Source organism: Pundamilia nyererei, unplaced genomic scaffold (assembly GCF_000239375.1).
Source record: "Pundamilia nyererei isolate P.nyererei 1_Seehausen unplaced genomic scaffold, PunNye1.0 scaffold00010, whole genome shotgun sequence".
Classification (NCBI taxonomy): domain Eukaryota; kingdom Metazoa; phylum Chordata; class Actinopteri; order Cichliformes; family Cichlidae; genus Pundamilia; species Pundamilia nyererei.
In genome coordinates this window covers 6,078,777-6,091,608 of record NW_005187411.1, presented here as the reverse complement: position 1 = coordinate 6,091,608, position 12,832 = coordinate 6,078,777, and the positions used below count along the sequence as shown (strand labels likewise).

General features: G+C 39.9%; 2 protein-coding genes across 3 annotated transcripts in view; both read left to right on the top strand.

The window, feature by feature from the left end:
• The first annotated feature begins 39 nt into the window (after positions 1–39).
• chmp3 (charged multivesicular body protein 3) lies at positions 40–4,381 on the top strand. 2 transcript variants are annotated; one of them, XM_005723998.1, is made up of 7 exons: positions 41–120; positions 1,430–1,610; positions 2,126–2,186; positions 2,485–2,664; positions 2,796–2,917; positions 3,130–3,244; positions 3,388–4,381. In XM_005723998.1, the coding sequence occupies exons 2-7, from the start codon at positions 1,566–1,568 to the stop codon at positions 3,525–3,527; spliced, it is 663 nt and encodes a 220-aa protein (XP_005724055.1). In that variant the 5' UTR covers positions 41–120; positions 1,430–1,565; the 3' UTR covers positions 3,528–4,381. The 2 variants fall into 2 exon arrangements, with proteins under 2 accessions (XP_005724056.1, XP_005724055.1); XM_005723999.1 differs by lacking the exon at positions 1,430–1,610 and having other exon boundaries at positions 40–120.
• A 1,575-nt stretch (positions 4,382–5,956) lies between these two features.
• Positions 5,957–12,832, top strand: part of reep1 (receptor accessory protein 1) — a 10,587-nt gene continuing 3,711 nt past the window's right edge. The window contains exons 1-7 of the mRNA XM_005723997.1: positions 5,957–6,059; positions 8,274–8,346; positions 8,457–8,533; positions 8,703–8,823; positions 9,273–9,386; positions 9,628–9,787; positions 11,185–11,441. Coding sequence (XP_005724054.1) covers positions 6,028–6,059; positions 8,274–8,346; positions 8,457–8,533; positions 8,703–8,823; positions 9,273–9,386; positions 9,628–9,787; positions 11,185–11,441 — 834 coding nt within the window. The 5' untranslated portion in view covers positions 5,957–6,027. The remainder of the gene's footprint in view (positions 6,060–8,273; positions 8,347–8,456; positions 8,534–8,702; positions 8,824–9,272; positions 9,387–9,627; positions 9,788–11,184; positions 11,442–12,832) is intronic.

Sequence of the window (12,832 nt, the reverse complement as noted above, 5' to 3'; positions counted from 1 at the left end):
GGTGCGACAACCAATCGATAACAGAAAAATCTAGAACCACCTGGAAAAGGGGACCATTGAGTACGTCATCGGTAATCGGCACGGGCCTGACGTAAATTTTACCCTAAATTTAACCTGCAGGTACAGTTTCCACCTTTACATCTCACGTGCCTCAAAATCAATACGCATACAACTATAATATCTATGACTTTAACATTACTGATAGCTAGATCATATCTGATGAGATAGTGGTACATATCATTAAAGTAAGCGCTACCTGGAAGCATTGTTTGCGAGAGGTAAAGCTTAGAGTGCCCTAAGACGATATATTGCTTATACATACAAGCTTATTAAGTCTGTACAGTAATATTTACTGTTATTGCAAACATTTGTTTATAGCGACATATGACGCTGCTGTTTACGTGTCTTATCTCCATGGAAATGACAACAGAGGGTTGCACTGCGCGTAATCACATTGAATTATATTCATTTCATTCATTGGTTTTATTTCAATGCGTTTTATCTGTTTATGTTTACTTCTTTGTCTAAACAAAATATGATATACATAACTTTTCTGGCTAAGTTGTTTAGGTACCTACCATAAGATAAAATGTTCCAGATAAAAAGCCTAATAAATAAATGTGTATATTAATTATATTATTGGGTTAAGGAATCGTGTTTAAGTTAGGTAAGCGTGTCACACAAACGGCAATTTCCAGTAAAGATAGAATCACACATAACAGGCTTATGCCAACCGGTGCATAGTAATAAAGACATGATTTTATATCAGAAGAAAGAAAACAAAAATTTGTTTTAGGGGGTGTTTTATATTATTATGCTTTACCCAATATATTATTTGAATGTTTTTAAACTTTGACTACAGCCTATTCAGATTTCCGCAAGTTGTTAGCAAAGCAACACAATAATGGAAAATTGCTGTCATATTGTTCTATCTATCTATCTATCTATTTCCAAAATAAATGGTTAATTGTGAATTTTGGGGGGGTTTCATAGTGTTTAAAGTCATGGTATTAAATGGCACAACAAAACAAAAATGCACACATTCTTTAAATTCTAAGGTTTTACATATAATAACATAATTAAAATATTTATAATAATAATAAAATCAGGTCCTTAGCCAGTTTTACAAGTACGTAAATGCAACCTGGGATGAACAGCAGCACATGACATCGAACACCTTGTTATTATTTATTTAACACTATATTCATAAAATATAATAATATAGCAGACTCTTAAAATGATAAAGACTAAACTAAAATGAGAATAGAGAGATTTTTTTTTTAAAGAAACTGTAATACCTTTCTTTTTGATTCGATCCAAATGCCTTCAGTTTTTTTAGGGCAAACCCATAACACGTCACTGCTGAGTGTCTCGTTCGATTTCAGTTTTATTTGAACACTTGTTCTTATTTCCCTGTTTTCTTGTTGAGGACGTGAATGTTTACTCATATTCGGACTCAGCCCGGGGCGCCCCTTGCCAGAACAGGAAGTGATAGTTTAACAGGCTGTGCTAGCCAGCTAGTTCAAGTCAAATAGGTTAGCTTGCCTTTTAACACATTGTTTACGATGGGACTGTTCGGGAAATCACAGGAGAAGCCAGCAGCTGATTTGGTAAGTACTGACTGATGGTGACCAGAACCTGTCTTTAAGAGCTGTGTGGACAAAAAGCAAAGAAAGACAGTGGCTCTAGCTATCCTTGCTAACGTTAGCTGTCACACAGCTAGGGCTTGTCCGTCCTGTATGTTGATACTTCAGGCTGATAATTAAGTAGTCAACAGCACTCTAGTTGAAAAAACAACAACAACAAGTTTGACATTAGCTTACATAGTTGTTTTTTTTTTACACTATTCAAGATCACACGCTTGTATACGGTGTCCATTAGCCGATTTATGCTTTCTATAGTAGTGTGCCTGTTAGCATACATGCTAATATAAGTCTTCACTGTAAACAAACCATGGCTGTCCTCACTTTAGCCAACCTTATGAGCCATTACATATTAGCAGCTGTACATGGCGTCGTTGTATTGCGACACCCGTGTTAAAACGAATATTACATGTACATCCACCTGTAGCTGGCCGAGAAACCGAGACTGTGTCATGTTTTAATAAGATAATGTGCTCTTTCAGGTTAAGGAGTGGAATCATAAAATCAGGAAGGAAATGAGAGTGGTGGACAGACAAATTCGAGGTAAGACTACAGCCGGAGTTTGACACTTCCAGGACCGTTTACATTCAGTTTATATCACTTTCACCTAAATATCTGATAACCAAACTGAGGAGTTATAAATCTAGTGAAAGTACAATGTATTTGAATTGTCTGATAATTGCTGTCATTTAATTATTCATCTGGAAGGTGTAAAATAATCATTTGACTCAGTAAGTCATAAAGATACCAAATTAGCTTTTTGTAAATGTAATAAATATAATCAAAGACCTGATAAATTGTGTGTTGTCTGTGTAATGAAATTGACATATTTTGGTTTCAGATATTCAAAGAGAAGAAGAAAAAGTTAAACGATCCATCAAAGACGCTGCCAAAAAGGGACAGAAAGATGTGTGCGTGGTGCTTGCGAAGGAGGTGATTCAGTCCAAACGAGCTGTCACAAAACTTCACGCTTCCAAAGCACAGATGAACTCTGTAGTTCTCAGCATGAAGAATCAGCTTGGTGAGTGTGGCAGCGCACAAGATGGGGAGGAGGGGATACTTAGTTTGTCACTTAGAGCAGGTTTTCTAATGACATTGTGATCATCAATGCTCTTCTCTGTCACTGAGGAAATCTGTTTTGCGTGTTTTCAGCTGTGGCGCGTGTTGCTGGAGCAATGCAGAAGAGCACAGACGTCATGAAAGCCATGCACAATCTAGTCAAAATCCCAGAGATCCAGGCCACCATGAGGGAGCTGTCGAAGGAGATGACGAAGGTCACTGTTTACCATGATATTATTGTTACGTGATTGTTACACTGTGTCACTGATGTTGTCTAATATTTTAATTCTGTTTATTTTGCTTTGTTGAATTTGAGATATTATTTTAGTTACAGTTGTGTTAAATTTTTGATCAATTTAATTGTTGTGCCAAAGAAATTTCACAACTTTTCATAGTAAAGCTAAAACTTGGCATATTTACCTTTCAGGCTGGTATCATTGAGGAAATGATGGAAGATACTTTTGAGAGCATGGAAGACGGAGAGGAGATGGAGGAAGCAGCGGAGGAGGAAGTCGACAGGATCCTCTTTGATATCACAGCAGGTGACAAAAATAAAATCACAGCTCAAAGTCACATTTTTGTTTTTGTTTGTTTTGGGGTTTTTTTTTAGGGAGTTTAAGTCTGAACCACAGATCAGCTATAAAGTCAAAACACTGAAAACGCTGGTTCTGCTTTCTCTTGTCAGGTGCCCTTGGCAAAGCACCGAACAAAGTCACAGATGCCCTGCCTGAAATGGAGCCCGCTGGAGCCACTGCGGCTTCAGATGAAGAGTCAGAGGAGGACATTGAAGAGATGCAGTCAAGATTGGCAGCCCTGAGGAGCTAAGGTGAACTGCCGCTGTGCTGCCTGTCGAAGTCAGGTGGCTCACTCCGTGAAGGACAGAGATCATTCTGGTGCAGAGGTTACAGTTTCGAGTATCCTCATCGCTTCTTGTTATAAATTCACATAATCATTTGGGGTTAACATTGTGCTACGACAGTCAATTTTTCGATAGTCATCTGGTTTACTCAGCCAGAAGAAAATACGTTTTTGCTTTTTGTGTATAATTATCAAGGGTAAACCCTGGGTAAGTCTTTATTATCCAAAGTCAAGCAGAAGGGTAAGAAGGTGTACATATTGTAAGTAAGAAAAGCCTGCTGTGCCTACAGTGCTTCATCATACTCTTCTTCTTCTGTCCAAAGTTATTATAGACTGGTTGTGGAAGTATTTATGATCCCAAATGCAACAGACTGAATAACTGTTGATGACAAGTCACATCAGAAATGGCCATTCAGCTGTAGTTTTAATCACTTAGGATCAAATTATTATTATTTTGTTTGTTCCGTTTACTTGTAGTTAACCTACAAAATCCGAAACACTAGATGTTGGTGGATGGGGTTCACTTTTTGTTTTCTGTACAGTCCAGTCAAAATGTGTCTGTTCTTTCTGTGGCTATACACGTTACACTGATCGGAAACTCCACGCATACTACTTTACTTTTTTTTTGTTTGACATTAGCAGTCAGCTCGTTAAATGTTTGACTTCATCCCCATGATTCCCTCCTAAACAGAAACAAGCAGAGGAAATAAGTTGGGTGTTCAGAACGTATATACTGTGGACGTACTGTGTGTATATTTTTTCTATGTCTTGGAGAAAAAAAGAAATTAACTTTTAAGAATAAAGCTGACAGTTACCAGTAACTTGTCTCTGCCTGTTTCTGCTTGCAGCACTGATCACGCTAACCTTTCTTTTTTTGTGTGTTGTTTTTTTAACATCTCAGGTCTCTTCTTGTTATAGTAGGCCTTTTGGGATATGTGAATCAGCCAATCAGCGGGTCAGAAAAAGTAGTGCACACAGTCGGTTTAATGCTGTCTGGCAGATAAAATGGCTCAACCGGCACACAAAAAAATAGCCTATATAAACAATAAAGACCTTAATGAGACTACTCCAAAGACAACAGTCTATCTAATTAAATGCAGGAGCTATGTGTCAAACTATAATAAACTAATGCCGCCTTCTTCTTTTTCTTTTTCTTTTTTAAAGGAGCAGAATTTTAATTTTTAGGAAGGGTTCATTTTCAATTCACCCCATTTCAAACTTTTTCTTTTTTTGTTTGTTTTTGGGGGTTTTTTGGTCCGTTTTGTTAAAATGGACAAAAGGGTCAAGTTTCTGCCAGCCACGGCCCTCCCTTGGCAGCTTTTGTTGGACGGTAACAAAACCTCGCCTGTGTGCTCTGGCTGCAGTTTGTGTGTGAAAGGCTAGACAAAGCCAAGGTACTGTTGCTCTGGTAATGCAGGTGTTCTCAGGTTTGGGACCAGGGGATGAGAATTTCGAGGATAGGCAATGTCCCTGTCCTTGAAATCACTTTTTAGTTTTTATGAGGTCATTTTAATAAGGTTTGACCTTCAGTTGTAAATGTCAACTGTGAGCAAGATTACAGTCAGTACAATCTGAAATATTTGGACTCTTGCTCGTTGTTTTAGGCCACACTAGCTACTCTGCATCTTCCTCAAATTCCCCAGTGTCACTTGATTTGTGGTCATTTGATTAATTGTAAAAATTCCCTTTAAAAATGTTACACCATAGAATAGTAGTAACATCAGAACCCTGCATCCTGAAGTGGGCCTGTGTGTAGTTTAAAGAGCATGACGTGTTAATGGGTAACAGTTGAAAATACCATGTTCTCGTTACAGTTGTTTAATACATTTCTTTAATCTTTTCTTTCAAGAGTGTTCAGGCTAAAACATTTGTTCCTATCTGCAGCTCTGAGGCAGTGTGATGGATAATACTCTCTACTATTCGGACATAAACAAAGCAAGCAATCAAGAAGTTTACTTGTAGATAAACCGCTAATTAAAATGTTTTCGTTGCAGTAATGCATGTGTGTGTGTGTACCTTCATTTAAATGACCACAAAAGTATTCATTCAAACATATCGGCCACGTAGTATTACCGTATTATTCCAAGTAGGAGGTAGTTTGTGGATCTTTGAGCTTTACGGGGAGTTGGTTGCAGTATTAAAAGGTAAATTTGAAAGGGATTACAGAATACAAACGCTTAAAAGGAGCACGGAGAGGGGGAACAGGAGATATTTGTCTCCTTTGCAACCCTGCATCGACACATCCACACACCCTTGTGGGCTTGAGGACTCACGCTCCGGCATGTTGTGTGTCTGCTGTCTGTGCAATGCAACACTGCCATCTATGGATAAGAGCTGTAGGCCGCTCACTGTTTATCCCGCATCACGTTGCCGCCTGTGTGCGTCCACACGCAGCCGCCTGGACGCGCCTGTCATCTGGAGGAAACTCCTCCCTGCAGACAGCGCGTCCTGTCGCCTTCCCAGCGCAATGGTCTCCTGGATCATCTCTAGACTTGTGGTGTAAGTCCTCTTTTTAAATTCATTTAAAACATTCTCTGTCATAGAGGGATATGAACAGATCGCATCGCCTGGTTGTTGCAGGTGGCAAATCGAGACGCACATTAACGGTGGAGAAGCTGCGCGCTTTACAAGCCCCCGCATTTCTGCCTGACAGCCTTTTTAATCAGAATCAGACGTCAACATAGAGAGCAAGTGTCGTGCTGTTCATTTCTGACTGAAAGCAGCCCGGGTTTGATGGGATTGTACTTTGTCGTTTCAGCCGGAATGAGCCCCGGGCCTGTAGAGACCTACTGTATTTCTTAACAGGCTGGCAGCGCGCAGCAGTCTGCCACTCTTTGTTTTTATCAAGTGATTTGTTTTTTTTATTCTAGACAAAGAGATGACGTTATTGAGTGAATAATGTATTATCGTCATACGAGATGATAAAAATGAGTCAGATCCTGAGATCTGGGGGCTTCTTTCATAGCCAGAAGCCCTAAATGTCACTGAGTGGCGAGGTGTCTGAACAACAGGAGCGGTCTTTGAGTGGACCAATATTGAGTGTGGATGTCCCACATTGGGAAAAAAAAACAAAAGGGATGGGTCAGCCTTCTCAGGTTACAATGCAAGAGCATTTCATGTTATAAGAGTGGATGCATATACCCCCATGTTTTTATATCAATAGCTGCCTGTTTCCTATTATTATTAGTGTAGGTTATGGCTATTTTTTGCCTGCACAAACTATGAATCAGCATCATTGCAGACTGTGTAAAGCAACAGCAGGCTCTAACCTCGAAATAGGGAAGCAATTACATTTCGATAACGAGATTTTGTTACACTGATTGGACTGCCAGCGCTTTGGCAGCTCAAAACCTGGTTATGCAGATTCGTTTTTGGATCGGTGGCCAACAGAAAGGTTTTAGCTGCGTCGATATTTTAAGCGTCCTTGTGTTTCTGAACTCCGAGTTAGCCGGCCAGGCCCGAGCAACATGATGTGGGTCAGTAATTTGATCAGGTCGCACTTACGCAGCTGTTGCTGTTGCTTGGTTGTAGCACTTTCACAGAGTCCACGTCTCTGTCCGGACACCCAGCAGCACAGGTGCTTGCATAAGAGGAGGAATTTAAAGAAAAAAGACAACATATGTGAACTAATTTTATCTGAAATGACTTGACTTTATCTGTCAGCTGCCAAGCCCGTATTAGCCATGAGTAATACTTTACAGTTTCTGATTGACCTCACCTTTCCTGGAAACCTGTAAATGTCTACAAGAGGTCCAAAGATTCAAAACAAAATGTACATACAAATGCTTAAGAAGAAAGAATTATTCCCAAATGTCTATATATGGATTGCTTTAATGCACAGCATACACTGCTGTGGAGAAGTCTTTCACCCCTCGTAATTTGCTAGGAAAATGGGAAATAGGTGCAGCGATTTATTAAAAACATGCAAATGCACATGAAAATGGAGTATAGAGGGGAAAAAACAGGCTGTGCAATACTAATAAGCTTTAAAGTAAAAATCTGATGCGTTCACTTTTATTCTTTAATGCCTCCACTCTCACAGATGAGTTTTCTTGTTGTTTCTTTAAGTAGTCTTCAGGAATAGTTCTCCAAGCTTATGAAGGACATTCAAAGCTTGTCTTTGGATGTTGCCTGCATTTTGTTGTGTTTTCTATCAAATGTCTTTTGTTCTCTGCTTGTCATTTTTCCTCAAATTTTTTAAGGACACGCTGCACACCATGCTGAGAAATTACAAAGTTTCAGCTACTGGCTCTTTAGGAATCATCTTGTTGGTCCAAAAATACTATTTTATGCCTGTCAAACTGTGTTTTTATGGGAACCTGACAACAACCAAGTGCCTAAAGGTATAAAATTACTTCTTCACTAAGTTGTCAGTTATGTGTAGTCACAACACTGGTTCATCCCTTGGGTTAGGTGCTCAAAGGATTCACAGGTAGTCATAGGAACCAATAGTTCCTGCAGTACAAAGACTGTACAGCATATGAGTTAAACAACAGCCAGTGTCCAAAGAAGACATTTGACAGATTTTCAGAAAGCCTGGAGAATTATTGATGGAGATCAATTTAAAAATTACAAGAAAGTCTGTCACTTTGGAAACAAAACATAGACTTTTTCACAGCAGTTTATTGTTTTTAATCATGTTTTATTGCATTAAACATGTCTTTGCGGCACGTTTTTTTATGTCTGAATATTAATCGGTTTTCTGTCTTTTAGACTCGTCTTTGGTACACTATATCCTGCATACTCTTCTTATAAAGCTGTGAAGTCCAAAGATGTGAAAGAATACGTGAGTAAAATGTTTTTAGCTTTAAAATAGTAACACCATGATGTATTAGTAAATAGAAATGTTTTATGTGGATTTGCATTAACAGATTTGACTTTTCTATGACATTGCAGGTGAAATGGATGATGTACTGGATAATATTTGCCCTATTTACATCTGTGGAAGTGTTTACAGACATGTTTCTTTGTTGGTAGGTGACTGCAGATGTTTTGTGTCAATGATCGTACAGAGGCCCTCTGGGGAATATATTTCAATTCTTGTCTTGAGTCTTGTAGGGTTATCATTAACAATCTTTATGGCAGATATAAAAAAAAACACAAGTTATTGTGTTTTACTGCTACTCCGTGTTTTCACTGCAGGCTTCCTTTCTACTATGAACTGAAGATAGCCTTTGTGGTGTGGCTGCTATCCCCTTACACTAAAGGTTCCAGTGTGCTATACAGGAAGTTTGTTCATCCCACGCTTTCCTCAAAAGAAAAGGTGAAATCCCTTTCCTTTTTGTTGTTGTATCTTCCTTTATTTCCTCTGGTGCCGTTAAAGGAAAGGCTTAGGGAGCAAAATGTTCAGTCTAGGCTTTAAGCTAACACGCGTGGTTTTGTGTCTAATAGAACTGGAGTTTTGCGACTGTCTCAGGAACAAAAGTGCCTTTGTGCCAATTCACTTTCCCACTTAAGCTTTTAAAAATGTGTCCGCTGGACAAAGGCAAAGACATGTCACAGTCTTCTTCCATTCGTCTTTTCCTTTCCACCTTTCCCCCCCCCTCTCTGTTTGTGTGGCAGGAAATGGATAAATGAGCTTTCTGAAGATCAAAAGCCACAGAATGAAATGATGCAGTCAAGCAACACATGAAACAGCTGTCCAGCAATTACACAATGCCAATGAGATGCATCATGTTCATGTGATTCTTTTTTTTTTTGCTCTTTGTTTAGGACATTGATGAGTATATCTGCCAAGCAAAGGACAAAAGCTATGACACACTGGTGCATTTTGGGAGAAAAGGACTGAACGTTGCAGCCACAGCTGCAGTCATGGCTGCAACAAAGGTAATGCAGACTCTGGACATTTGTTTTGTACTGCACTGGGGGTACGGTGCTCGGGCATTGTAAATAATGTGTCAAGCTTGTTGTTTTTGCGGCCGATCACATTCATGAAGCTTTGAACATTTGTTTTTGAAGCAGGGGACGCAGCAGATTACTGTAATGTTTGTGTATTTCATGATGCCATGTCATCCCCAGCCTGTCTCACACTGCTGCTGATACTAAAACATAGCCTTTCCCGGTTTAGGGTCAAGGAGTTCTGTCAGACAGACTCAGGAGTTTCAGCATGCAGGATCTCTCTTCCTACCAGTCTGACCCTGTTAACAGCAGCTCCGACTCTACGCAGCCTGCAGCCGCACAGCACCGAACCCGACCTATGATGCGCAGCAAGTCTGAGAGCTACAAGGGTGAGGAGATGTGATTTCCATACTGCTTCATGCCACCTACAGTAGCCCTGAAAACTAAATAAACAAACAACAAATAATAGTCTTATAAAGCATTATAAAAATGTAAATGAGTTAAATAGCACAACATACCGAAAAATATGGAAATATGGGCTCGATGAGCACACTGTAGGAGCCATTACAATGCTGCAGCAGTGCCTGTCTGGTTTGTGTGACGCAGATTATCGAGGCGATATCTGTTTTCCTGTTCAAGCTCGTTTAAGCCCAAAGATATTGTTTAGTACCTCAGCTTTCCTGACTGGCCCCCTAACCTCAGCCCTACCTTCCTGTTTGGAGCAGGTCAGGCCCTCACAGGGCTAACCATCCTGTGACAAAACTCGCATGCAGCTGGAGGGATTTTGTGCCAACTTTAACAGTGGAATCGGTTATTATTTGTACTAATTCGGTGCTGTATTTTTCAGATAATTTAAATTTTTTTTCATGTAATTCAATTTAGAAGTAACAACAACTGTTAATATCAATGGGGTTACGGTATTATTAAATAATGAATCTTAGCAAGGGTATGTCATCGAATATTTGGTAACCAAGCTGCTGTAAACATCTGAGCCAGCGTTTGAATTTTCATTCATTCTGAGGATCTTTGTTATTGCCGACAAATCCAAGTAAAAGACCAAAACCATTACTTTCTGTGACTTAGACGTTGTCTGTTGTTCATTTTAAGGCTGCATATGTTTATATGTCTAAATAATGTCCTAAACAGCTGGGCAGTGTAGCTACTTGGATACATTTGTTGGGGACTATTTTCAGCTGTGGATTAATACATGTTTGGCGAGCTGTATTTTTAGTTGCATGGTTGGTTTGGGGTGGAGTTAAAATTAATATGAATCATAATAAATGTCAGCTGGAGCTAAGATGTGGTTCATTAATGTGTTTTTTATACTTTCTGTATAACAATGGCGCTTAAGGCGCAGAGGCATCAGAAAGTTGCTTTTTTGTGGTTTTGATCTTTTTGTGAGATCATTGGATTTGCTGACAACAACAAAATCACCAAAATGCAAAATCACTAAAGCTTCTACGAGATTATCTTTTGTCTTCTGTTGTGGCATTATTTGACATGGAAAACAGGCTAAGAAGGTTTACTCTGACTCTTAAAATAATAGAAAGGAGGACATAAGGAGGGCTAATAAGAACAGCCTTGTTATGCTTGTATTTGCTGCAGCAAATTGGTGTTTGATCTCAGTCGTGCAGCATGCAGGATGATGATGCATTATGATATGAGCATTCGTAATCCCCAAACTGACCAAAATCAGCTACATCTCTTCTGTAATGAAATGGGAAGCATTAGGCCTTTGATTGGTTAGTTTTTCATTCCCTGCTGCCGACCTTTTCCCACGGTACAGGGCAGGATTTTGACATGACTGAGTTTGAGGTGTTGGGGTTGGACCAGTGGGACTCCAAGGAGTTTCTGTCCCAGAATGCTTCAACTTCTGAGTCCACGCCCATTACACCCACTATGACACCCCAGTCCACCCCACCCTCCGCACCCTCTCTACCTCCCACTCCGGTGGCTCTGGAGCAGCCTGAGGAGGTGAGGAAAGAGGCGCAGGCAGCGTCAAAATCTCCACAGCTCAGGCTGACTAAGCGGAAGGCTCCTGAGGTACACTGCCTTGTGAACGTGGCTGCTCAGCTGCTGTCTGATCCTAACTGCCCCTTGAGAATGGTGATTTACTCAATGATTCACTAATTTCTGCTGCTGCGTGCCTAAATAAATCATCATGGTCCAGTACCTATGCGGTGGTGGAGAGCCAGATTGCTAATAGAATTTCTGCACTGATGAAACTGAATCATGCATTAACTTGGTAGAAACATTATTTAGTTCAAATGAATGCATGATTGCAGTGACTCAGATTTTTTTTGGAAATATTAAACATTGTTGATAAATTCACGCGGTTTGCCTTCTAGTGTGTTTCACCCATTTAGAATAACTTTTAGTTTTGATGTGGAAATGTTTGTGTGAAATCCTTCCCTGGAATGAACCAGCATTCATTCATAAACCTCAACACCTAGTATGTCTTTGATTGGCGTTCTCAATGAACAGCTAAATAAAGCAGGATTATTAAAGGATAAAGCTGGCAATATTTTTTTTTCAGTTGTCAGAAGATCACATGAAAAAATCAACAATGAATTGATACTACAAATGAGTGTTGCCTGGGTAGCTAAAGCCTGAAAGAGCTTGTTCCTTATTCCTGTGCGACCCAAACCCTGGTAGAAACATCAGTGAGCCACAGCGCATGCGCTGAGTGACATAATGTTTCATCACAATCAACATGGGACTGTAGTTTTTTGTTGTTTTTAAGTTATTACCACATCAGTCCCCTGATACCACAAATACTCTGCTGAGAAACAAATGTGCATTTACGCCTCGAGACTTAGGACTTTTTCCCTCCCCCTCCCAATCAGTTAGTAACAGCTCCAATGATGCAAGGCCAAACTTACCTATTCATTGCTATTCTCTAAGGCAGGGGTGTGCAATCTCAGTCCACGAGGGCCGGTGTCCCTGCAGGTTTTAGATGTGTCCTCGAACCAACAAAGCTGATTTAAATGGCTAAATTAGCTCCTCAACATGTCCTGAAGTTCTCCAGAGGCCTGGTAACGAACTAATTGTGTGATTCAGGTGTGTTGACCCAAGGTGAGATCTAGGGACACCGGCCCTCGTGGACTGAGATTGCCCACTTCTGCTCTAAGGTCTCGCTATTGACAAGAGAAACGTGAGAAAAACAGTAAAGCATGCTTCTCTTAACCACCAGGCCAAATTCAAGTTTTAAAGACACAAGCTCTTAATTAAGCTGCATATTAAAATTATGAACAGCCTCTCAACAGTCAGTAAACACTGATGTCATTTAAGCTATTCTGTGCCACATTTGATTCAACATACACTCACCAGACACTTTAAGTACCACCTTGTTCTTACCAGGTGGAGCCTATTTTGTTTTCAGAGCTACCTTTAGTCTTCATGGCAGAGATTCAACAAGATACTGGAAACATTCC